Source organism: Scylla paramamosain, chromosome 39 (assembly GCF_035594125.1).
Source record: "Scylla paramamosain isolate STU-SP2022 chromosome 39, ASM3559412v1, whole genome shotgun sequence".
NCBI classification, from domain to species: Eukaryota; Metazoa; Arthropoda; class Malacostraca; order Decapoda; family Portunidae; genus Scylla; species Scylla paramamosain.
The window spans coordinates 13833484-13859881 of NC_087189.1; the positions used below are offsets into that span (position 1 = coordinate 13833484).

General features: G+C 42.6%; 2 protein-coding genes across 3 annotated transcripts in view; both read right to left on the minus strand.

Annotated features, from left to right (window-relative positions):
• Window positions 1–1992: 1992 nt before the first annotated feature.
• On the minus strand, window positions 1993–15422 carry LOC135092244 (uncharacterized). Its single transcript, XM_063990617.1, has 17 exons — window positions 15308–15422; window positions 13981–14023; window positions 12872–13057; window positions 12591–12754; window positions 11846–11982; window positions 10959–11113; window positions 10211–10300; window positions 9818–9910; window positions 8506–8742; window positions 7721–7907; window positions 6304–6442; window positions 5855–5989; window positions 4946–5036; window positions 4308–4483; window positions 3754–3929; window positions 2799–2853; window positions 1993–2684 (listed from the first exon to the last, which is right to left on the minus strand). Exons 1-17 carry the CDS (start codon window positions 15344–15346, stop codon window positions 2091–2093), a joined length of 2697 nt encoding a protein of 898 aa, XP_063846687.1. The 5' UTR covers window positions 15347–15422; the 3' UTR covers window positions 1993–2090.
• A 4880-nt stretch (window positions 15423–20302) lies between these two features.
• The window catches only part of LOC135092248 (protein zyg-11 homolog B-like), a 22019-nt gene continuing 15923 nt past the window's right edge, over window positions 20303–26398 (minus strand). For both annotated transcript variants that reach the window (XM_063990619.1, XM_063990620.1), the window contains exons 8-11: window positions 26289–26398; window positions 25415–25544; window positions 23901–24051; window positions 20303–22634 (exon numbers count right to left, since the gene is read on the minus strand). The exon at window positions 26289–26398 is cut by the window's right edge and continues 77 nt beyond it. In XM_063990619.1, the coding sequence (XP_063846689.1) occupies window positions 22480–22634; window positions 23901–24051; window positions 25415–25544; window positions 26289–26398 (546 nt within the window). In that variant the 3' untranslated portion in view covers window positions 20303–22479. The remainder of the gene's footprint in view (window positions 22635–23900; window positions 24052–25414; window positions 25545–26288) is intronic.

Below are 26398 nucleotides of genomic sequence, written 5' to 3' on the forward strand. Positions count from 1 at the left end.
AAATTTGCATCATATCCTTCATATATATATATATATATATATATATATATATATATATATATATATATATATATATATATATATATATATATAGATAGATAGATAGATAGATAGATAGATAGATAGATAGATAGATAGATAGATAGATAGATAGATAGATAGATAGATAGATAGATATTTCTTACTAAAAGCATTACGCTATTTATAACAGAGCTATTTGAAGAGGGTGGATATAGCAGTTAGATGCACTTCAAACCCAGCCGTTTTTATGCACACATTTTAATTTTCTCTCTCTCTCTCTCTCTCTCTCTCTGTTAAGCTATCACTAGAATCATGGGAACATCCAGTACATTCCAGAAGAGCCTACTAAAATGGTCGAGATGAATCCCAAAACACTTAAGAACGCAAAGCATTGTTAATTCTGTGAGGCGTTTAGGTGACACTACTTTCGCAGACCATATTCTGAAACACTCATGCGCCCCACCCCCGAGAACTTACAAAAGGCTCTAGTTGAACTTACACTGGTTTTTAGGGCTGTCTTCACGGCTCTAACAAAATTTCTACATTGTTATTAGGAAAAACACTGCTGACAGTCCAGCTAATCATCTATATGGCCTCTGAAAACAGTCATGGTGAGAAAGCAAGAGTTTCTGAATATTGACCTGTGATACACTTCTCTCACTACTAATAATATATATAGGCAGCAACGACGAATACCACTAGTCAATTTTGGACTTCAAATAATAAAATGACGTTAGTCTTTAAGTGGTATAGGGGATACAACAACGGTGACGCAAGCAAAATTCTCGGAATCAGTAATCAGGATAGAACAAAAAGTAATGGATTCAAGATTTAAAAAGTTAAGATTTAAAAAAGAGATAGGAAGGAATTGGTTCTCAAGCTGAGTGGTAGATGAATGAAATAGACTTCGTAATCAGGTGGTTAGTGCTGAGTCATTAGGGAGCTTTAGACGAAGATTAAACAAACTTATGGATGGGGATAAGTGGAAACAGGTAGGCAAGTTTCATACAGGGACTGCCACGTGTAGACCTGATGGCTTCCTGCAGTTTCTACAGATCTTGCCTTTGCACATTTCCCTCTAATCCATATAACGGGAAGACCTGAGGAACACGATTACAACCTGGCGTGATGATGTAAAACGCTACTTACCGTGTTCCATCCCTAAATACTGGGAAGACTGCCGCAACTTCACCGTAGCCTGTCTCGCTGCTTACTGCGCGTGGCGAGGGCTGGTTGGCTGCTTCAGGGACCCGCAGTATAAATGCTTTGCTCTCCCTCACCACGACGGTTTTCAATAGTCAGAGATAACGAGCCGGGTTTTCTCGTCTGTTAATAATGTATAAATCGTGTAAATAATTCATATATCTTGTTAATCTGTCACTAGAGCCATAAAACACCCTTAAACACACGTGTAACTTCAACTTTTGAACGTAGTGGTGGTGCTGCGTAATTACGTCTCAGAATATGGTCCAAAATTGTGCACTAAAATCAATTACAAATTATACAAATTTCTACAAAAAAAAAAAAAATGGTTCTGAAAAAAAGGAAAAAAGACAAGAATTCTATACTCTGCTGTAGGAAGCATTGCCCGTTTCAATCATAATCAGCAAAACTTATTTCTTTGTCCCAAGATCGTCCCAAGACAGCCCGTCATTACAGATCACCGGCCAAGCACAACGTTGAGGCATAAAAACACCAAGAACATTCTAAGACTTAAAGGAGCTCCCAGTGTGAATGACAGCAGTGAAGTGAGGAATCAGGGGAGAGGGTTAGCGGGCAGTGACAGCAGCCATGTACTGACACCAGACGCTCGCAACCAGTGAGGGCTGTGTCGCGTAACATTAAAGAGATTTGTAGTGAATAGTGACTACAGTTATACCATTTCTCTCTTCTTGCATTACACTTACAAATTTCCTTTACTAATCAAGTACTTCACTTCTTTAGTCCAGAGGGCAGAGGCAGAACACATGAAACAACTAAAAAGATCATTTATTACAAATTATTTATTACAATTTCACAATCCGGAACACCGCTTCACAACTCCCCACAGCTTCCCCAGCCACCTCCTGTTAAGTGAAGGAGTGCGGGGAGTCTGGGGCGTCCTGTGGGTTGGACGGCTGGGGCTCTAGGTGTTGGTGGATGAAGGACAGGTACTTGTGCACTGGTGTGAAGATCTGGTGAGGCCGGCGGTACTTGGCGTGGTGACTCTCCCCCTTGTGTGTGTCGTCATAGGAGTCGCAGGAGTTGAGGTCGTGGCCAATCCCCATGACGTACCACTTGTCACTGTCAAAGCGATCGTCTCCGAAAGGATTAATGATGCGGCTGTTCCACAAGTGAAGGCGGTTACTGTGTGTGCTGCCATATGCGCGGCCATGGTAGCTATCAGGGCGCCTGTGGTAGTCATCAGGGCCGTAGTGCTTCTCCCCAGGGCCTCTGTAGTGATCAGGGGCATGATGGCTGTCCTTAGGGCCTCTATAGTGGTCACCTGAGCCATAATGCTTATCACCAGGGCCTCTATAGTGATCGCCAGGGCCTTTGTTGTGGTCGCCAGGGCCATAGTAACCATCATAGTGCTCACTGGGGCCATCATAAACGCCGCCAGTGAGGGGATCGTCTACAACAAAGGCCGCCTTCTTGCACACCAATATGGGAGTATTGTCATCCTGGAATAAAGGTAACGAGAAAGATGGTATTTCAGTGAGGAATTACCTTAAGGATCCTGCATAATATGAAGTGTCATTCTCAAAACTTCAACCAACTCCCACACCGTAACTCACCAGGCAAGAATCGGACTCGTAAGGCTCTGTGCAAATCAGCGGCACAAACTTGTCCCTGCAAAGATTTTTTTTTTTCTTATTGTAGTTTTAGTAAATCCCAGGTTAATCAGTGGTTGGACACGATACCTCACCAATCTGCAGGCACGAGGTGTACAGGGCAGCGGCCAACAGCTTCAATATGGCTCATGAAAGACACTGCTAGGACTTCAACCCTTTTTTCTGCTATGTTCTTTAACCTTTTTTTTCCTGCTGTGTTTTTCCATTTATTAAGCATTGAGTAATTTTTTTTTTTTTTTTCATCTTAGAGAAAGCGAGTTAAATTTCGTCTAGCGAGTTAAATTTCGTCTTTTTTACGGTACACTAAGACAAATTCCGTCTTTTCTACGGTACACTAAGTTAAATTTCGTCTTTTCTACGGTACACTAAGTTAAATTTCGTCTTTTCTACGGTACACTAAGTTAAATTTCGTCTTTTCTACGGTACACTAAGTTAAATTTCGTCTTTTCTACGGTACACTAAGTTAAATTTCGTCTTTTCTACGGTATACTAAGTTAAATTTCGTCTTTTCTACGGTATAGTAAGTTATGTTTTTTTTTTTTTCTATACTACAGAGCTATTTAAGAATTGGGTCACGAGATATATATACTACTAGGGCTTTAACTTTCTCCTGCTTTGTTAGTCTTCAGTTAACATTAACCATCGTGGAATTTTTTTTTTTTAACCTTAGAAAAAGAGGTTATTTATTTATTATTTTTTAGGACAAAACTATTCAAGAAACTAGCACAAAGATAAGCATCGGAGAGGCTGAAGGAGATAATACGAAAAAAATATCCAGCAGTGAACAAGCTACGAATCCTACAATGCCAACATGCAATTCACTGAAGGCACAAACTCATCCACCCTTTACAGAGCAACATCAGCTTCCTGCCCTCCCACCAACACGACCCACACTCACTCAAAGTAGCCGTGGTGTTCGTAGTAGAGATGGTGTGCCCCATACTGCTTGTCGTAGCCAGTGCCCTCCTTGCCGTACTCCCGAGCACTGTCGTAGTAAGTCTTGGTGTAACGACGGCAGCGACCAGTACTCAGAAAGTCAGACTCGATGCGCTGCAGGACACGCTGATCTGTGTGCTGAGGAAGGAGGCAGCACGTTATCCGAGTACTGGGTGGACTGTAATGAAGCAGTGAGAGTGATGGCAGGTGGACAACAGCAGCAAGACTGACATCCACAATCAACTGCAACCATTAGTCAATACACTTAAGGTTGAAGGGCGGGGGGGGGGGGGGGAAACACGAACCAGATTTTCCCTTGCTGCATCTAGTAGTTGATACACAAGACCAATGGTAAAGAAATAGGCAGATTCTAGGAAACAAGTTGTCCCCCACCTATTCTACCCACACCTAACTAGACCATTCACATTCCACTGCATCCAATACTTATACACTAAAGGTCGATAGAAAGACATATAGATTCCAGTTAACAAGTTGTCCCCCCCATCCACCACTCACCCCCTGCTTCGTAGTCGGCCAGCCCACAGTGAAGCAGTCCCACGCGTGGCTCGCATGATAGAACACTCTGGGGTATGGCAGGCAGCCCATCCCAAAGTGTGGGTAGGAATCCACGTCCACCTTCTCCTCCAGCTGCAGCAGTGCCACGTCGTGCATCAGGGACGTGGACTTGTGCTCTGCAGACGTGAAGAGTATTTAGCGTACAGACGTGAAGAATGCTTAGCGTAAAGGATGCTTAGCCTCTACCCCAACCTTACACACATGCACACCTGCCTCATTCCCGTACGCACCTCTTAAGCAGGTTTGTAACAGGATTCAAGATAAGCAGGTTTGTAACAGGATACAAGATTTGCTACAGATGAACGCGAGATCAACCCTTGCCCCGCGATATGGAACAATTCATGACACTAAAAAACGATGTACGAAATATGTAGGAAATCTTTACAACTGTCTGCAAGGAGGAGGTTGGGATAGATCTTACAATTTCTAGCCAGGTGTAAAAACGTCTCGGAAAGGTTAGTGGTTAAGGATTAAAGATGTGTCTAATATTGGTGAAAAGGTTAAGCTATCCACCGGAGGGCTATCTGTGTATCATGTGCAGCAAAACTAATTTACGTTTAAGTAACAACCACACGTGCCTGGGTGGATGATGACGTCATTCACGGCCACAAGCTTCGTCTCGAGAATCTGGCCGCTGTCGTCATTGAGATCCCACTCCCCGAAGGACACCTGTGGACACGAATGCAAATCAGCACCAAGACACAGGAAAGTTTTTTTTTTCCCCATTTACGCAAGAGAATTACTGGCCAAGGGCAACAAAAAAAAATAATTCTATTAAAATTAATAAAGAGCCAACTCAAGTACCAGTTCCCCAGGCAACATCAGATAGAATAATTAAACAAAGGAAAAGTATCTTGAAACCTTCCTCTGACATGTTGACCAGTGACCACAGAATTCCGAGAGAGTGCCATCCTGGTCCTCAAGTCATTATCTGTTCATTGTTCCACTTACGGCACTACTCGAGGCAATGCTTCTGAACATCATTGAACTACACATATATAAAAGTCCGGTCTTTCAGCACTTACGGGACTGAAGTGGTGCAGAAAAAAAAAAAAAACTAAATATGCCGAAACATCAAATCTGAAATTCATCAGGTATATCAGCAATGACAACATAAGCTACTGTAATCCTATACCAACTTATGTAATCTTACAGCAAGTTTATGAACAAATAGAAAACAGTACATGAGACAGGCCCACTTACAATCTACTGAAAGCCTTGAATCCGTATTTCAAAGCACCTCCTATCTACAATAACCTAATAATCTGTAGTCCTATAGCAACTTGTGTAGTCCTATAGCAACTCACGAAATCCTATAGCAACTTATACACAAATTTAAAACAGTACAAGGGATAGGCCTACATATAACTTACCTAAAGCCTTGAATCCGTATTTCAAAGCACCTCCATCTACAATAAATCTATTAATAAAAAAGTTAGCAAAATGGATGCGACAAACACCTCACACGGTAAACGCAAAGCACTCACCGAAAAGTCACCATTGCCAGAATAGATGACACAGTGGGCCGAGGTGAGGACATACTCTGGGTGAATGAGGGCACCGGAGCACACGAACACCATCACCACTCCGTCATAATACGAGCTGGGCTGCAACACCGCCACCTGTACGCACCATAATCCATCACTTACTGCTGCTGCTAGTACTCCTGGCCATCCTTCACATCCACCTTCTGCTTTGTGAGTGCTCAGTGCATCTCACCCTCCATCAACACCAACACATATCACCCTCAACTATCTCTACCACCATTTATCACCTTTGCATTCACCCCCACCCATCCCTCCATGCTTTTCGAGTGTTGTTACTTCATCAAAGATTAAAAGGAACGACTAAAAAGGTTACAGTATGCAGTAGACGTAATTGGAGTTTCAGTATGTAATCAAGGTCTATTTCATGCTAAAGCACCACAACTACTCACATGCCAAGGAAATTCACCATACTGCGCCTCTTCATCATCATAGCCGACGTTGTTGTAAAGGGACCGTGCCAAGACTCCCCGCTCCAGCCTCTGCCCACACTCCACCTTCTTGGCCGACGGCACGAGTTTGGTGGACCGACTGGAAACACGGTGCATTGACAAGTAAAGACTACTGCTTCACTGCTGTGGTCACCCTTTGCTGGCATTTAAAGCACGGTAAATAGTTGTTTGAGGATATCTAGAGCATGTAATTGCATCGACTTCAGTGCATGGTTAGTATGTTTGCACAGACAGTAGTTAGTGGGACAACCAAGATAACTGAAGTAAAAATAAAGTAAAAATAAGTGACCTTGAATCCATTGCTTGCATAGAGACAGTAGTTAGTGTAACAACAAATATAAAGTAAAATAAAGGATCCTGAATCACTCCACCTTCATCAAACTTACTTCACAGATTCTTCTGGTGGTGAAGACCTAGCAACCCAGCAACAACTTATTAGTGGCAACAACACTAAAATTTAGGGAGTGGCAAGGCTACACCAGAGTAATATTACATAGAAGGAAGAAGGAAGACGGAAGGAAGGAAGAAGCGTTGTTACACATACGAAGAAAAAAATATATACACGAAACTCGAAAGGAAGAAAAAAGTGATATACACGAAACTCGAAAGGAAGAAAAAAGTGGTACACGTACGAAGTATAAGAAAAGGAAGAAAAAAAATAAATTAAACGGAAACTCGAAACAATGGGACAGCAAAACAAGGAAAAGAAAGGAAAAGCAATACAGTAAAATCCCTCTTATCCGGCATCAACGGGACCGCCGACATGCCGGATACTTGAATAGAAGTAAAATTATGTCCACAATCACCACCCTACACTCACGCATCTTACCATAACAAATATCAGCTGATCTTAATCAGCAGCTGATCTGATCAGCTGCTTAAGTGTAAGCACAACACGCTTCCTCTTTTCTACAACTTTAGGCATGGTGAAGGCGTCAGGCGATAAACAGTGCACACGCGGGACTGAGTCACCGAGTAAACACAGTGCAGTGGGCCGCGAGTGGCGCGAAGCAGTGCTCTCTGGTGGCGAGGGGACAAAGTATGCCTCGCGCAGGAATTTTAATCGATTTTATGAGTACACATGGATTTTTTATCGATTTTAAGGCTCGGGGAAAAATGTGCCGGATACTTGAAGCTGCCGGATACTTGAATGCCGGATGAGAGGGATTTTACTGTATTACACGTAAAGAAAAAAAGAAAAAAAAGCTAAAGAAAAAAGATGTTACACGTGCGAAGTTTAAGCACAGAAAAAAAAAAAACTACACTGAAACAAGAAAAAGGAAAAAGAATAGTACATGTACAAAGCAAAAGAAAACGCACAACCTCACTACAAGCATGGCGCGTCACCTACACTCACATAGGCATCTCGCAGACATTGACAACCGCGGGCCCAGCACACTCCTCGGAGCGGTAGAGGTGCCACGCGTAGCTGTTCTTGCCGTGCTTCCTGTACGCGACGCAGCTTACCTTGCTCGTGCCGCTCTGCTTGTCTGGCTGCCCACTCGCCCAGAAAGTCTCATTGTTGTAATAGTCGACCCTCTTCCCTGTGCGGGTTTACGAGGCTTTAGCAATGAAGAAAACGATGTATATATATGTAAAGTAATGGGTAACTTGTCTATTTCAAGCTAAACGTCTCGGTGTTACGGTAAATTTTCATGTACAAGATTAAGAGCTTTCAACAACGAAGCAATGGCTAAATACATACTGGGTAATTTCTTTATTCCTTCACACGAGCGGTTTCTACACGCTAATTCACTACAAGAGGTTCGTTCCTACACGTGTCAATTTATTCTCGCACGTATAAAGTTTCCATATGCAAGTTTATCTATTCCTGCACATTTCACATATCCTCCTTTGATCCATTCAGAACCATTATCCCCAATACCAGTTCCTCAAACCAAACTTAACCACCACCTTTTAGAAATGCACCCACGCACTCTGGCATGTCTATTCCTGCACATTTCAGAACAATTATCCTCCTTTGATCCATTCAGAACCATTATTCTCAATACCAATTCCTCAAATCTAACTTCACTACCTCCCTTTAGAAATGCATCCACGTACTGGCATCAAACAACAGTCAACACCAGCTATCAGCATCACACCTTATACTGAAGCACACCAAGACTGGCTAATACTTGCCATTCACCCAGAAGAAGTCATCCTCCTTTGTATCGTATCTAAGGCCAACAATGAAGATCTGTTCCTCTATCAACACTTCCTCGGTGAGCAAGTAGCTGGTGATGAAGTCGTGCACCTCCACCCCGGAGATCACTGCCTGGCGCGAGAGTCGGCACGGATTGCGGGAGTAGTAGTAGAAGGAACGGCCGACCCTCACCGGTTGGGGGTAGGGGTGCAGGTTCCCTAGGATATCAAGAGCTGCGGGATAAAAGCAAAATTTAGAATACAGATAGCCAAGTGCTGCAATGCAATCCCCTGTCAACTCACGAGGCATCCATACAACACCAGGAATTCTGACTTATTTCAAAGCCGATCTTGCTAGACACTAAGAGTATATACACGTTACGTTAGACCTGTCAAGTCTCTCTGCTCACCGCTTCTCACTATAAGCGCGTTCCGTTAGACCTGTCAAGTCTCTCTGCTCACCAAGCACTGTTACTTTACTTTCGTTACTCAAGTTAGATTACGGAGTGGTTAGGCCATGGCAGTATGTCAAGCATGCAAGCTTTGCTCTGTGGGCACGTACGCACACATCCACATTGTTTTGTGGCCATAGTAAAACTACATTCAGTGTTGTGTACAAGCTACATATGAAATGTAAATGAATATCATGGATATCGTGTTTAGACTTAGTTATTATCCCCAAGCTGTCCTATTTTATAAATCCAATTAAGAAGAAGATATTTAATAAATTCAATTAAAAATAGAAAATTTTTGTAAATCCAACTAAAAACAGGATATTATCTTATAAATCCAATCAAAATAGAAAAATCCGAAATCCGTAACACTTTGTTCCAGGAATTTCGGACAAGATGTTCTCAACTGTATTATTAACCACAGCGATATTATCCTCATGTCATATGTAATATTTATCGGTAAATTATATGTTTATTAATACCACTTGTCTCGATGAAAGATAATGCATGTTGCATAACAAATAATTCAATTATTCAAAATTTCGTGGCCGAGTAGAGGCGGAGCTTCATCGAGGAGTGAAAGTCACCGTCTCGTGTCCCATCTTCGTATTTCCCTGCACGGTACAAGCCACTTGCCAGAATTCCCTTAAATTCTGCCAGAATCCAGGGGAGCACCAGCCCCACCTCGCCCCCAGTACTTTGTATCTTTAATTAAATTTGAACTCAAATGTTGAAATGATCAGCTCTGAACAGAATATCCAGTACAGCGCACATATCTCCTGCTTTTCAGTTTGGCTTCAACACATTCCTTCAACACTAAGGTCTTGTCAGCCTCAGCCAGTGCTGTGCCCACTCACCTCTGTGACACGTGACCGTCTTGGTGGTGGGGTAATCCAGCTTGATCCAACACTCTCTCTTGCTTGCCCCGTGGATGCCGTGAGAGCCGGGTCCTGCCGCAACCAAGGATAAAGTTTTCTTGCAAGATGTGAACTTAGAAGCAGCAACATTAGTTTACAAAAGCCAAAGCGTGGAACCCATTCAAATTACCCATGCTAGAAATACATAACTTTGATTCTGTTCTTACATGGATCACTGCAACACAAACACGAAGTCTACATTCCCAATGCCCCACCATCCCACAGATTCCACCCAGTGGTTTACCAATGAACACTTGCTCCAGAAGTGACACCCTTGCTGCCTATGCTTGAAATCCCCAGCTTTCCTGCATCATGAAGACCACACTCCCTTACCTCCGTACTTGTTCTTGCTGTAGTAACTGTACGTGGGCGAAGCGCAACACAAGCTGTTTTCGTTCTGTCCACACCGGCTCTTGTAACTCCCTGGCCACAGAAAATGATGTTCTCTTTACTGTTCATGCAGGTATATGTAAAGAAATGGCTTAGGCAACAAGTCATGTTACAAACACCAGTATTATCTCAAGCTAGCAGTTTTCTTTACCCTCAAACGTAAATCCGAGTGTACATGTGAACATTCCCCGACGCAGCAACGTATTTCCTACAATACTTACAAGGTGTTCTGGTGCCGCTTTTCTCACAGCGAAGGGAAAGGATGCTTGGACACTGGTGATAATTTGGATGACATACGAGCTTAAAAATTATTCCTCATGAAGTTTTGAAAATTGATTCTCCATGCACAGGTCGGGCTGTTAACTTTCTGCACAGTTATCATTTCTCCCGTTTTCTTAATGGCATAACTGAGCCAGTAATATATACAACATGTGCGAGGAGTTTTATCCAGAAAGAACATCCGGAACCAATTCAGAAATAAAAAGATGATCTGGCCACACTCATGACGGCAGGCAACACAACTCAATATATACTCGTACAAATAACTCAACGAGAAATTAATCAGTGGAAATTCTCAACCAAGTGACCCAAGTGAACACCAACAAAACACTCAGATATTAACTCCTGGTCCTCACTTCACATGCAGTCCAACCCTTCCCTGCTGTGGTGCGAGTGACAGCGCCCCACTCACCGTCCTTGCAGAAAAACGGGAGGGAGGTGTCAGTGCACTCGATCATCCGCAACCATAGGCACTTGGATGTCCTGTCCAGAGAAAAGGCCAGGCAGCCCCTCTCCTCCCTCACCAGCTCCTTGTTTCCCACAGAGCAGTTGGCGTGTTGAAGTATCCTGGTAAAAAAAGACATCATGGCTTGCTTCCGTCACACCACCACCCCCTCCGTCTCACTGTAGGATAGGATGTACCTATCCTACAGCGAACACAAGGAACAATGCAAGGGAAGCTGCAAAGTTACCAGGCCTACACGTAGCAGTCCCTATACGAGACATCGATACCTGTCCACGTATCATCCCCATCCATTAACTTTCATATTCCTAATAACCTGATTACCGAGTCCACTTCAATCGCCAGCCATTACTCGAGAACCAATTCCTTCTCTTTTTAAATCAACTCTTCAAGCTTCAGCCCATTATTTATTTGTCTACCCTGATTACTGATCTTAAGAATTTCGTTACACACTATATCAGTCCCGTCTCCCTTGGGCACTCCATGGAAAGACCCCGAGAGATTTATCTAAAGGCACAGCACGTCCTGAGCCACGAGAGAATCCTCAGGCTCGTGGATTGATTTTTCAGCTGAGAACTAATGACGGTGGCTTAAGTCGGACACACGTGAATGTCAGGTCCCAAGACAATTTTAGGAGCTTCGTACTCTTGGTCACTCCAGGACAACAAAGCAAGCACGATTTAGTATCAACACATCCTACACTGCACATGGTTCAATGATACATGAAATACGAACATAATCTACACATCAAATGATGGACACTTCCCCAGCATCCACGCATCTCCCCAAGGTCCCCCTGCACTCGCAACCACGCGTCTCAACAAGGTCCCACTCACTTCTCCCACTCGATCTCCTCCCCGGTAGACAGCCACTCCCAGCGCTCGTGGTCCTCGTCCCAGCGAGCGTCCAGCATGAACAGGTCATAGTACTCATCAGCATGCCGGTCAACAAAGCCATAGAAGTCCCGCCATTCCTGCAGGTCAACAGAGACGTGATCATAGTGCTTATCCTGCCAACCATGACGCAATGTTAACCCTTTCACTGCGATACGAAGCAATTAACAGCATCAGAAGCAATGCCCGAAATCTTTATAAGCATCTACAATAAAGCAGAGGATTAAAAAGAATAGATTTAACAATTTCTACCCAGTTTAAAGATTGGAGGCGGCTGTAGAACAAAGAGGTGTCTTGGTGATCGACAATCAAGTAGAGATGTAACTAATAGCAGTCAAAGGATCTCAACATGGAGTATCGGCTTTGTCAGACATTTACACTACACTATAAAATCAGATTCCACATAAAATATGACTTCAGATCTAATGGTGCTTTATTTCATTATTTTATAAAAGTCAAACTGTCAAGTTAGAAACACTGCTAATGTTCTGTGGCTGGGAGACACTCCCCCTCCCAGCCATCAGCTGACTTAAATATGCGTGGTATGCACCAACTCTGTGGCGTCCTGCGCATCAAACACTCTGCTTCAGATATGGTCTTGAAAACTCAAAGGTAAGAGTATGAATGTGAGCGTGTGCGTGAGCGCGGAGGACGCTCTCATGAAGGGCAAGTATACACAACACCCCACCTTGGCGTTCTGGAAGTAGTAAGGTCTGGTACGCAGCTTGCCACAGTAGTCCACCACCTGTGTCTGCGTGCGCGGCTCCACCTTCTTCTTGATGCCCGGCAGGACACACAGGCTGTTGTGAGACACGAAGTTGATGGGACACACACGACCCTCCAAGTACCCACCTGGAAAAAAAAAAAAAAATGAAAAATAAACCACTTAAATAATGAAACTCAAGTGTTGACCATCCACCGTTGTGATTCTGAAAGATGATGTTCTCTCCCAGCCCCTCCAGCACTCACCCGGGGTCTTGGCCACGCAGTCCTCCTCGGGTACGCAGGTGAGGCCCTGACTCATGCACTCGTCGCGGTAGTACTCAGGATCGTACGTGGAGCTGTAGTGGCGGCCGTGGAGGCGCTGGTGGAGTTCCTTACGGTCAAATCCCACGTAGCTGGAGCCTCCGTGGAATTGGGAAGGCCTCTTGTGACCTGCGGCAGACACCGTTATGCACGTCACATCGTCCATCATAGAGACATCAGCTTGCCACTGTGAAATAGTTACTGCTTGATTGAAGCCTTTTGTAAATCATCCTATAAATGGGCAATGCACCTCCCACTGTAGATTCCCTCCCGCTTCAATCCCGTGACAGAGTTTGCAGGCTCAGATTTGCTCCTGCTCGTGATGGCTCTGAGTGGTTCACGCTTAATGCTAATGCTGCGTCACGTTTCTACTACCTCGATCTGTCTAATAGTTACACGAAGCTTATGCACGATTCAAATGTTTCTTTATGAACTCAAGTGTCTGTCTAGTAGTTATAGATAGATTATGATTTAATTATTAACTCAATAGTTATAGATAGATTATGATTTAATTATTAACTCAAGTGTGTACTAGTTCCACTCTAAACCCTTTGATTGCTACCTTTCCTTAATTACTAATCATTGAGACGCCTTTACTTGTTCCACCGCCACCTCCAATCTTCAAACTGGATAAAAAGTGCAATATATACTTTTAATCCCCTTCTTTCCTGTAGATGCTTGTAAGATTCCACGCATTACTTACGGTGTTATCAATAGTTTCGTATCGAAGTGAAAGGGTTAATACACGTCTAAGGAAACTGCAAGACTTTGTAAGATTCCCTTTGTCACCCGCGATATGGCAAGATTCCGTTCCTCAGCCGTTGTATGATAAGATTTCCTTCCTAAGCCGCAGTATGGCAAGATTCCCTTCATCAGCCGATGTATCACCCGCGGTATGGCAAGATTCCTTTCCTCAGCCGTTGTATCACCCGCGGTATAGCAAGATTCCCTTCCTCAGCCGTTGTATGATAAGATTTCCTTCCTCAGCCGCGGTATGGCAAGATTCCCCTTGTATAAAAATACCCCAAGGAAGTTCCTAAGACAAGACTCACCTGACCCACCGGGCATGGCCGCCGCCAGCTGTGCCGCCACCACCTGCGTCAGAAGAGAGGAATGGTTACGTTGCTGTGTCACGCTGACGAAAATTTTAACTGCATCAAAATTTTAGATATTGAAGAATTTTAGATTACTGAAGTATGGAGACCTCATAATGCTAGTTATTCACTTTTGTGGTCATGGGGAAGGTACTTTATTTTAAAACGCTTCTGTCCGCACCGCCACCAGCATCGTTTATTCATTCAAAGATTTATTCTGTTACCATCGCCAACAATGGTTCTCTCGATTTGACAATTTAGAGTTCTAACCATACTTGGATACCTTCAAGAGTAAACGCCAGCCAAATTTACTAGTAAGAAAGACTGAGCAGCCACGGCCTATTCAGACCGAGCCCGTGTTGCTTGTCAATGAGAGTTTGCAAGTAGACTAAGCCAGGTATTCAGAAACGCTCTCCTCTCTCACTTCGACTACTTTCAAATGCCACAGATGATCAGCCGGGTTCTCAAGTGTTTCTCCTGTTAATGTAGGAATCTTGTTAATCTGTCACTAGAATCTTAAATAAAACCATAAAAAACCCGTGTAGCTTCACATACAGCCTTTCGAAAGTAGTGGAAGTGCGGCGCAGAAGTGTTTCAGAATATGTTCCTGAGTAAAAAATGTTAGTATCAGCACGTGCGACCTCAAACCACCACAACTACCACCACCACAAGCCGCGGACTGGCAGGCCAAACCCTTTAATATTCGAATCACGTTTCATGAAGCAGCAACCCTACCCATAATGCTGCAGTACCACAACTCGAGACTGAAAAGCTCATTACAGATACAATGATGGCCACAGTTCTCCAATCACTAGATGTGCGGGCGCCTCTTCAGATTGTGAGACCAAAAGGCTTGATTTTCTTATCAGCACACACCGCTCACCCAAGGATTAGCTACACTAGTATTCAGAAACGCTTTGCTCTCATCACTACTATCAAAAGCCACAGCGATGATTTGCCAGGTTCCCAAGAGTGTCTTATGAGTGTAGAAATCTTATCTGTCACTTCAAATGGTAAAAACACCATGAAAATCCCGTCTAGCTTTAACAATTAGAGAATTTTGATAGTGGAGGTGCGAGAAGTGTTTCAGAATATGGTTTGTAAAGTTAGTCTTCCGATAACTATGAATCCTTAATGACACAGTTACATCAACATTCGGTCTCCGTGAAATTACTTAACACTAGAATGGCGCGTCACTTTGATGGAGTAATACCTGCAGCTTTAACTCACGCAACGCAGAAAAGTTTGCGTACAAGTAATTAATTAACTATCAACTCTTCCATACCAGAGTGGCCACCAAGGACTTCCACGTCAGACAGGCCATTGTGCGGCAGCAACAACGACCTCAACCCACGAGTACCACAGCCACACTAACGCGCCCTGACCCTTGCCGAGTGCCACATTTCGTTGCCTTTCACAGATGGCGCCACGCGAAGTAGTTACCTCATTCCAGTTTTTTTTTTTTTTTTTTTTTTGTTTTACTGTAACGAAATTTAATTTTCTTTGTGCTGATATCCCACACACCGGAAGTTACTCAGTGTTTTCGTATAGTAAGCTTATGTGTGACTGAAGAAATAGATATAAAATAAGGGAAGATTTTCAGATGCAGACCTCTCCAACTACCGTTTAATTACTTCTAAGACTCGTTAAATCTTCATCCTCCTCCTCCTCCCCCCTCCGCCTGCTTTTTTTCTTTCTTTTTTTTTTTTTTTAGTAAAACTTTTATGCTTAATAGGACGAATATATAAAGAATTTCAAGACACTTCGAGGCGTTTCATGAACCACTTATTCTGTTTTCGTAACATTTCAAGGAGAGAGAGAGAGAGAGAGAGAGAGAGAGAGAGAGAGAGAGAGAGCACCGTGAAGCTAGCACATTTAAGGAAAATTATTATTGCCTTTCTATGTCATGAGGAGAAAAAATGGCTGCTGCATCCATTAATGTTCATTCAATGGCAATTAGCGTTCATAATCTCATCACGTTTTCTTTCCTCTCAGTAGTGTGGTGATAGTAAGGGCAGGACAGAGCAGACTTTCCTGTATGCATGCAGGATCCCTCTTACGTATTGTGTTCTTTATACGACAACGCTTATTAATTTCCTTCTAAACTAACCACCACTGCCAGTCACGAATGGTTCAGCAATACATAAACGTTATCTGTGAGTGCTACTACAACCATTAGTCCCCACACCCCCCACATCCCCCTTAACATCCTGAAAACTCACATTCGAAAACAGATCATTGTTTTATGTCGAATATTTGTAGCTTGCTCTAGTCTAGCGGGATAATTGAGGGTTTTCAGTGGTGTTTTTAATTATTAAGTCTAATGAAATCTGACAAGAATTCGGCCTCTGTTCTGTCTGTGTCTCCTTTAAGATCTTGGAGTCGTATTCGGAACACGTGTTATGTCGAGTACTTATAGCCTACACAGCACGTTATTGGGCGTTTTCAAGGGTGTTTTTATATGCCTAGTGAAATCTGACCAGAAATCTGCATCAATGAAATGAAAATCATAGTGCTAATGGTCTCATCAATCATCTATGTGGTCTTTATTATCTGCATGAGAGCCCCGAGTGTTCAAATATTGACCACTTAGAGTCTGCTCAGGAGGAATCAGGTTGAAGAGTAAGTGGTTAAAAGGAAGTGTCCTAGTCAAACACTATGCTGGGCGCTGTGCTCTTCAACTGGATTAACTTCACACACACACACACACACACACACACACACAGAAAAAAAAATATTCAGTTTTCAGTGGCATTCGGGTAACACTTGTATCGGAGGTAAACATCACGGCCTTGTTTGACACACAGGGTAACAACAGCTTGCTTTCTCGATCGTTTGGTCTGTATATTCGTTCTCTAGAGATACTCAACCAGCATCCACCACGCTCTCAGCAGGAAGCCCGCCGCCCACCACTCGTCTATAAGCGCGCCCATGAAAAAATCTGGGCGTTACGTCAACACGGTAAACTCTTGTTTCTGAAACATTATTCATATTAAATATAATAATTATTCAAAGGGTTTAGGCGTTTAAATTAAACAGCGGGTGATGATATAACCCTTAACAAAGCTACACTATGTAGGTATGTACTACTGTATGCTGAAGGCTCTCACCAAGCTAGCCGTGACGATCGTCAGCTTGTTCATTTCACTGTCTCTAATGAAGTGAACTTTGCGGCACTTTATAAGTATCAGCTAATCTCAAGCTCACAATAATGTCACTTTCTTAACAATTCTTCCTCCTCTGCGGCACCTCCGTGGTGGAGCAGCTGGCGCACCTTGCACGAGTCCGCGGGTCAGGTTTATGTTCCATACTCTGAAACACTTCTGCGCCGCATCTTTAATACTTTCAAAAAGCTCTAATTTAAGCGACATGGGTTTTTAAGGGTGTTTTCATGTTTCTAGTGACAAATCAACATTTCTATATTATTAACAGAAAAAAAAAAACACTTAAGAACCTGGCTAATCATCTTCGTGGCCTTAGAAAATGGTCGTGCTGAAAGAAGAGCATTTCTGAACATAGGCCCCAGTGCGAATTGGAGCAGTCGGAGCCCAGTTCACCCATCTGCTCATCATTACTTCGAGTTTGTAGGTAGATCAGTACTTGGGGAATCCTAAAGAAGGTAAACTGTAAACTCGTACGTCACAGTCGCCCCGAATCCCAGGTTGAGGGTACGTCATCCCCGGCTGGTCACAGGCCAGCGTGACAGATAAGCGCGAAGACCACGCGCGGTAGTAGCGCATGCCATTCACCTTTTCTTCCACTTAGTGTAAAATTGAGTGAATTTAATGGCGGATGACTTACTTTCTGGACAGGCTTTTGAATGTTACACCCACAAAAATAGTGCCCCCATCTTAACAGAGGCATAGCTGTTTGTTTATGCTGACGTTAATTTCACAAGACATGTTCTTGTTTGACCCCATCTAGAGTTTCCTGTGCCATAATCTAACACGTCTCAAGAGGATATAACAATGAAACACACTGCAGGTCTGCCACGAGACAAAGTTCCCTCCCTTACTAGCAAGGACTTGACAACAGTTATAGTACAACCCTTGGCAGTAAAGATACCAATACGTTTCCATCAACATTTATAACACGTTGATCGATAAATGAGTAATAAAAACATAAGTTATCAGGAACAATTTTTCTTTTCTACAGTACAGATGTACACACAGTGTGAGCCTTTGATGGAAGTGGCAACATATTTGAAAGACAGTTCCTTTGCACGAATCAAATACATTCTGGTGTTTGTCAAAACAAACAGAGCTTCCTTCTTCTTTCAACTTGCTCAACAACTCTGGCTACTTGTTCAAGGATGCACAACACAAGTCTTTGTGCTGTGTTCCTGCATCAGTGTAGTGCAGGTACCTGACTTGTCTTGAGCTACTGGGAAGCCAACACCTTTCTGTTCAAAGTGAAAAACAGCATCTTGACGTCCCTGCTTGCGTGACCTCCCAGCCCTGTGACGAGGGCAGACCCTGATTGTCTCACCGACATCTTCATAAACATATGGATGTGGTTGAATGTTTTTGAAAAGCAATTTCTATTAGCTGCAAAAAAAGGCAGGTAATACCAATCTGAACTGGACAGCTTATTGTCACTCTGGCAACAACACACCAGAGAGAAAGAGTACGGGAACTATAGTTCAAGACATACATCTCCTACTTTCCTTACATAATTCTAAAATATCACCAAGTTTTCCTGAAACAGCAGATTTTAGTTCACATGAGAAGTACTGCCAGATATAATACCCAGCACAACACTTGTATTCCATTCCAAGGACGGGAGTACAGAAGAGGAGGCCAAGAGGTGTCCTCCATAAAATTCAAGGATGGGAAGAAAGAGAGCTGATGAAATGGCATCAGTGGCATTGAGCCCAGTTAGAAAGATGAAGAAAGGAAGAATTATCTACTTCACCCTTCCCCATTTACACAGACATTCAAAAAGATAGACAGTCAGACACCTGGATAACATGCTTTGCCTCTATAAAAAAAAAACTAACAAAAAGTGACAATACTGAGGGTGAGGTGCTCCTCTCCACCACCCAGATGCACAGGACAGAGATGCACACTGCATTCCTCTCCCATTACAAATGAAGGGTTTAGTGTTTCACGTGTTGGGTCACCATTGAAAACAGATGAAGGATCACAGTGAACAATGATTGCACCCAAAGTTGCATTCAGTGATATTCCTTCTCTTTTTCAATAAGAACCAACAAAAAAGCATCAGAAACGTTATAACTGAACATTGCAAAACTACATTTATATAGCAAAGATTTTTTTTGTTCAAAAAAATTAAGCACTAGGCATGGTGGAAACAGCAAGTTATAACTGAACTGATCTGTGCATAAAGCCCAGTAAATGTGTAAAAAATATTAGAGAGAGAGAGAGAGAGAGAGAGAGAGAGAGAGAGAGAGAGAGAGAGAGAGAGAGAGAGAGAGAGAGAGAGAGAGAGAGAGAGAGAGAGAGAGAGAGAGAGAGAGAGAGAGAGAGAGAGAGAGAGAGAGAGAGAGAGAGAGAGAGAGAGAGAGAGAGAGAGAGAGAGAGAGAGAGAGAGAGAGAGAGAGAGAGAGAGAGAGAGAGAGAGAGAGAGAGAGAGAGAGAGAGAGAGAGAGAGAGAGAGAGAGAGAGAGAGAGAGAGAGAGAGAGAGAGAGAGAGAGAGAGAGAGAAATACTGGCATGAAGAAGGCCTCTTTATTAATTAAATTAGTTCTTTGTACATCCCATTGCTTTTAGTGAAAAATTATTAAAGTAGATTTCACATCTCTCTATTGGTAATTGCTGTGTAAAGTGACAGCTTGTAACCAACTGGAGAGAGAATTAAAAAAAAAAAAAAGTGAACGAATGGATAAACAAACAAATGCATGTACGTATGTACTTAACAAAACACAGTTTGAAACAAAACACAGTTTAGTTTGCCATGTAAGACATTTCATGCCTCATACTAAAAAAAATTAAAAAAAAAATGAAAAAAAAACAATAGTATATATATATATATATATATATATATATATATATATATATATATATATATATATATATATATATATATATATATATATATATATATATATATATATATATATATATATATAACAAAAATTAAAACAAATAAAAAATTTTTCACATGATAAAAACTGCAATGAATATTAGAATATCAATGACAAGCAGTTTTGATCACAATTTGTTTAAAACTATAACAATGTTTCAGTATGGTGATGGTGGTGGTGGTGACAATGATGACTGTGTTGTTAGTGTTCATGATGATGAATGACTATAATAGAGTGTGTGTGTGTGTGTGTGTGTGTGTGTGTGTGTGTGTGTGTGTGTGTGTGTGTGTGTGTGTGTGTGTGTGTGTGTGTGTGTGTGTGTGTGTGTGTGTGTGTGTGTGTGTGTGTGTGTGTAGAAGAGCAGTGGGATGAAACATGCCTTTTCACACAATGCCAAAAGTTAAAATATTATAATAAAATATCTTCATAAATATACAGATATATGTAGTATATACACATCTAATTAATTCATTAATATAAATAGGAAGAAATATGCTATCCAAATCCTGCTGACAGGCTGTGGCTGCCACTGCACTACAGGCTGACCCCAAGTGGTGCATGCAAGTCCATTTCAGTTCAATATTCAGCTTGGCACAGGAAAACCACAGCAAATCTCACGCTTACCTCTGAAATGGCCCATTACATGAAGTTATATGTTCTTTGTCTATGATATTTTGAAAGCTTTGATATAAACTTCATTAACCATTTTCTTCTTAATTAACTGATTGTCTCAGAAATCCATGGAAAGCATCCAAATAAAACTGGAATGCAAAAAATCCAATACACAGGAAAGGAAAATCAGATGCAGACCTCCAAAAAACTGAAGAAACTGCTCAAGAGTTCTTCATTCTATTGGATAAAAATTCCTGCACTGAAGAGCGTCCCTTTTACTTTGATGAGCCTGTGTATAAGCGTATCAAGACTGCTGTGGTCGCCCCGTGGGAAACTTTCTGTTCCAGTTTTCCTGCCTTGGGAGAGGAAATAAAAAGATGCCCATGGATGACGCCATAAACCCTCACAGTGCATAACGCAGGGGTGGTGTGGTGTGTGCAGCATGGCACACTGCCCAGCATCACCACAATACTCCCATACCAGCACTGACACTCATGGAGGAGCAGAGATTACATTCTAATTTTCTTTGGGGGTGTTGCTTCTGCTACAACAGACAGCTGCAGCATTAGTTTTCTGCTTCACTTCATTCCTAAGATGTGGCAACTTTTGGATACACACCTCCATCGTCCGTATTTTGTAAAAATGCAAGTTAAGGTGACAGCATGCTTGTATATTTAATATCAGCTAAATTCAATTGTTTTTTGCTGTGTATAAAGGCTGAGAAATGCCCTCTCAACATAAGGATAGCATGCCTCATGTTTCAGCAAGCCTGTCTGACATACCCTGGCATGATACAGGATGTACTTATGTCATCCCTGCCATTACGGAGACCATCTCCCAAAAATCACTGACAGCTGACAGGTCATCCTCTTTCACATGCAACATGACACCATTCACAGATCCTAAACAATAGTTTTTACAGAGTGGTTCTTGAATCTATAACTGGTATCATTTCATTAGCCACTGCAACTTTAATATTTGTGGGTTAGGAACCTCCCAATGTTGTCAGTATTGAGATAATATGTTGGTTTACAAAATTATTCTGTTTGCTGAAACTGTGTTATTTCAATTATTTCATATTCTCTGATGATGGATTACTTTGCATCACCATTAATGTTGCAATTATGAATAAATGTTTTACTTTGTATTAGTCACCTTTTCACCACTCTTAGTACTTCATGTGTTGCCTGCTCCCTCTTCCATCTAATACATTCCCTGCTCATTATCTTACCTTCCTAAATGCCCCAACCCCTTGACTTCAGTGCACCATGTGTCCTGCAGTTCCAGCTCTACTGATGACCACTAAGCCCCACATCTCAGTCAGTGGCTGCAATGACCACTACCTTATATCTCACTTTGCTCTCCACCACCACCCCATAATCTTGTTTAATTTTTCTCAGGGCCACCACCTCACAATCTTGAATGACTTCTCTTATGGCCATTCCCTCAATATATTCACTGATGTCCTTCTTGACCAATAATAAATATTTTCTCCATTTTGCTGCCATGAAGGGATAGCCAAGAACACCCAGACGTCCTGAGTCCCAGGATTACCACTCATCTTAACCAACAAACAACACATGCCAGCAAAGCAACACAGATCACCAGGCAGCACTTGCCACAGATGGCAGAAACTAAACAAACCCAGATAGTAAGGTGGGAGGAAAAATAAATAAATAAAAACTAAAAATAACACATGGAGGGCGAGGCAGCAAGTAAGGTGAGAGAAAGAGAAGAATCTTGAAGACTTCAGATCCCATGACAAGGATCTCAGAAAAATAGTAGGTCCAGGATTAGCATTATAGATTTTTGTTGTTGAAGCCGTTTTCTTGCAGAACGTCAACCACTCGGCTGGCAAGTTCCCGCACCGAAGCATTGGAGTCCGGCACCGTCACCAGGTTGCGTAGAACGTCGTCAACACCTTCCTTCACCAGCATGTGGCAGTAGCGCTTGCCTGGGTACAGGAGACAGTGGTTATGTACTTCACTCTAATTTGATTATTCTCATAACAGAGGAAATACAGAGAACCTAACAACATATGAACACAAGGGCTGGTGCACAAAGCTATCAGGCCTACACATGGCAGTCCCTGTATGAAATGTGCCTACCTATTTCCACCTATCATACTCATCCATAAATCTGTCTAATCTTTTAAAGCTCCCTAGTGACTCAGCATTAACAACTTGATTACTGACTCCATTCCATTCATCTACCACTCTATTTGAGAACCAATTCCTTCCTATCACTTTCTTGAATCTGAATTTTTCAAGCTTGAACCCATTATTTCTTGTTCTATCCTAACTATTGATCCTGAGAATTTTGCTTATGTCCCAAAACATTTCAAACAGTCATGTCTCGGAGTTGATACTATACATGACAGAGTAAACAACACAATGAAGAAAAATGTGACAAGGGTGACGTAAGCAAGATTCGCAGGATCAGTAATCAGGATAGAACAAGAAATAATGGGTTCAAGCTTCAAAAGTTACCTTTAATAGAAAAAAAAGAACTGGTTCTCAAATAGAGTGGTGGATGAATGGAAAGGGCTCAGTAATCAGGTGGTTAGTGCTGAGTCATTGGCAAACTTTTAAAGAAGATAAAACAAATTTATGGATGGGGATGATGAAAAAATACACAGGCTCTGGGATCTGTTAGATCCTTGGAGAAGCAGATGGTGAATCCACACTCATCAAACTCACCAGGCCACCACAAGGAGACCTGCTGCCTCACAAGACCACCACTGAGCAGACCACCCCCTGAATAGCTGCATGCCACCACAAGGGCACAGCAAAGAAATACAAGCAGTGTTCTTGGCATTGATGTGAAGGAGAACTCCTTAATATTGAGTGCTATGAAGAACCCCTTAATTTTGAGTGCTATGAAGAACTTCTTAATTTTGAATGCTATGAAGAAACCCTTAATTTTGAGTGCTATGAAGAACTTCTTATTTTTTAATGTTATGAAGGACCCCTTAATTTTGAGTGCTATAAAAGTGAACCCCTTAATTTTGAGTGCTATGAAGAACCCTTAATTTTGAGTGCTATGAAGAACCCTTAATTTTGAGTGCTATGAAGAACCCCTTAATTTTGAGTGCTATGAAAGTGAACCCCTTAATTTATAGAGCATCTGATCCCTTAAGAAGTCCATGAAAAGGGAGGGTTCCACACCACTAACTGAGTGTAGCATGCAGGAGGCAACAGAGTAGGCAGCCTGTACTCACTGTTCTTAGTGGTGACATGGTGCAGCGCCCACACGGCCCACAGCTGCACCTGGTACATGTTGAGGGCGGTGAGGAGTGGGATGAAGGGCTGGAAGGAACGGTATGCCACCATCTCCTCCTTTGGCTGCTCCCAGCTGATTACCACCTTGCCCTGTACAGGAGGACGATGGTTAATTGGGGCTCTCTCTCTCTCTCTCTCTCTCTCTCTCTCTCTCTCTTCTCTCTCTCGTCTCTCTCTCTCTCATCTCTCTCTCTCTCTCTCTCTCTCTCTCTCTCTCTTCAGTGGGCCCCTTTCTCTCTCCTCAGTGGGCCCCTTCTATCTCCTCAGTGGGCCCTTTCTCTCTCTCCTCAGTGGGCCCTTCCTTTCTCCTCCGTGGGCACCTTCTATCTCCTCAGTGGGCCCTTTCTCTCTCTCTCCTCAGTGGGCCTTTCTCTCTCTCCTCAGTGGGCCCTTTCTCTCTCTCCTCAGTGGGCCCTTCTCTCTCTCCTCAGTGGGCCCCCTTCTATCTTCTCAGTGGGCCCTTTCTCTCTCCTCAGTGGGCCCTTCCTCTCTCCTCAGTGGGCCCCCCTTCTATCTTCTCAGTGGGCCCTTTCTCTCTCTCCTCAGTGGGCCCTTCCTCTCTCCTCAGTGGGCCCCCTTCTATCTTCTCAGTGGGGCCCTTTCTCTCTCCTCAGTGGGCCCTTTCTCTCTCCTCAGTGGGCCCTTTCTCTCTCTCTCAGTGAGCCTCTCTCTCTCTCTCTCTCTCTCTCTCTCTCTCTCTCTCTCTCTCTCTCTCTCTCTCTCTCTCTCTCTCTCTCTCTCTCTCTCTCTCTCTCTCTCTCTCTCTCCCTCTCTCTCCTTGGCCACTGCTCCTCTTACATAAAAATTAATAACTCAAAGCACTGCAAGCATCTCAGCTGAGCAGATTCCTGGTTTCCTAGTTTTCTGCAGCAAGATGATTATTGTGTTGATCCCTCTGAAATCTGACTCACTGTGCCTAAAATTGCTGAAAAGTTTCTATGTGAACTGGTCTTTGTTTACGATGGAGCACAGGCTCCTCATGAATCTTAGCCATAACCAAGGATTCACTTAAGAATTCTGGATGCTTTAGTGTATTATTCTTCCTGTCATCTCACTCCAGTCCACTCCACCAAGTCATCACACCATCTGAGGTTGTTGTATTAATCCATATCAACACACTAAACTTTATACTTTCTCCCTCTCTACCCATACTTCTAATATATCAGATATCTAAAATATAAATATACGTATGAATACCAAGATACACTTCTTAAGTACCCACAAACATTAACATTATGAGATGGTTCAGGAATATATTCTGAAGTATTCTCTGTGAAAGACACTGACCTGCCCTACAGTGGCTAAGTCTCTGCACACACTTGCCAAGACCTTTATGGTGGCATGTTGCAAAATGACTTACTACTTCCTCAAGATTATTTAAGTCTACTCAGAGATTTATTAGTTCCTCAAGATTACTCAAAGTTACTCAAGAAGATTCCTCAAGGAGACTTACTAGTTCCTCAAGGAGGTTCTCCCGCACAGTGTTGGGGTCCTTCCAGGAGTCTTTGCTTGCACATGCTAGATGAGCAACTATGCCAGCAGCAAAGTAACTCACATCAACATTGGGAGACCACAGCAGCAGTCTGGCAAATGAGGGAGTGTGAGGTGAAATTTTTGGTTTAAGTGCACACACACACACACAAGAAACATTTGATGAAACTACAAAAAAAATAATACAAAGACTAGCAAACTAAGACAGTGACAGAGTTGGAAGATGCAACCCATGAGGGAAGACTAAAAGAAAGTCAACTGCCAACAATTGAAGACAAGAGAGAAAGGAGAATTAATTGCAATATACAAGTATATGACTAAACTGGAAGATATAAAAAGACTTATTATTGTTGAATGGAAACCTCCTAACCTTACATTCTTCACTCTAATTTATTTACTCTTACAACAGAGGGAATGGAGATGTATGTTCCGGTCATGTCTCAGAGTTAACACTCCACAAGACAGTAAACAACAAGATGAAGAAAATGTGACAAGGGTGATGCAAGCAAGATTCTCAGGATCAGTAATCAGGGTCGAACAAGAAATAACAGGTTCAAGCTTCAAACAGTTAGATTCAAAAAAAGATTGGAAGGAATTGGTTCCCAAATAGAGAGGTAGATGAATGGAATGGACTCAGTAATCAGGTTGTTAATGCTGAGTCATTATGGAGCTTTAAAAGATAATAAGACAAATTTATGGATGGGGATGATAGTGGAAACAGGTGTTTAATACAGGGACTGCCAAGTGCAGGCCTGATGGCTGCTTGCAGCTTCCCTTATGTTCTTATATTCTTGTATGACAGTAAGGGAACAGCAGCACAAAAACACTACACTCACTCTAGTTGACAGAGGAAATTCTTGTTGATAAGAGCACCTCTGAGGGGAGACACCTCAGCAATGTTGTTAAGGAGGCCCAGCACCTTGGTCTCCACTGCAGCATCCTTGGC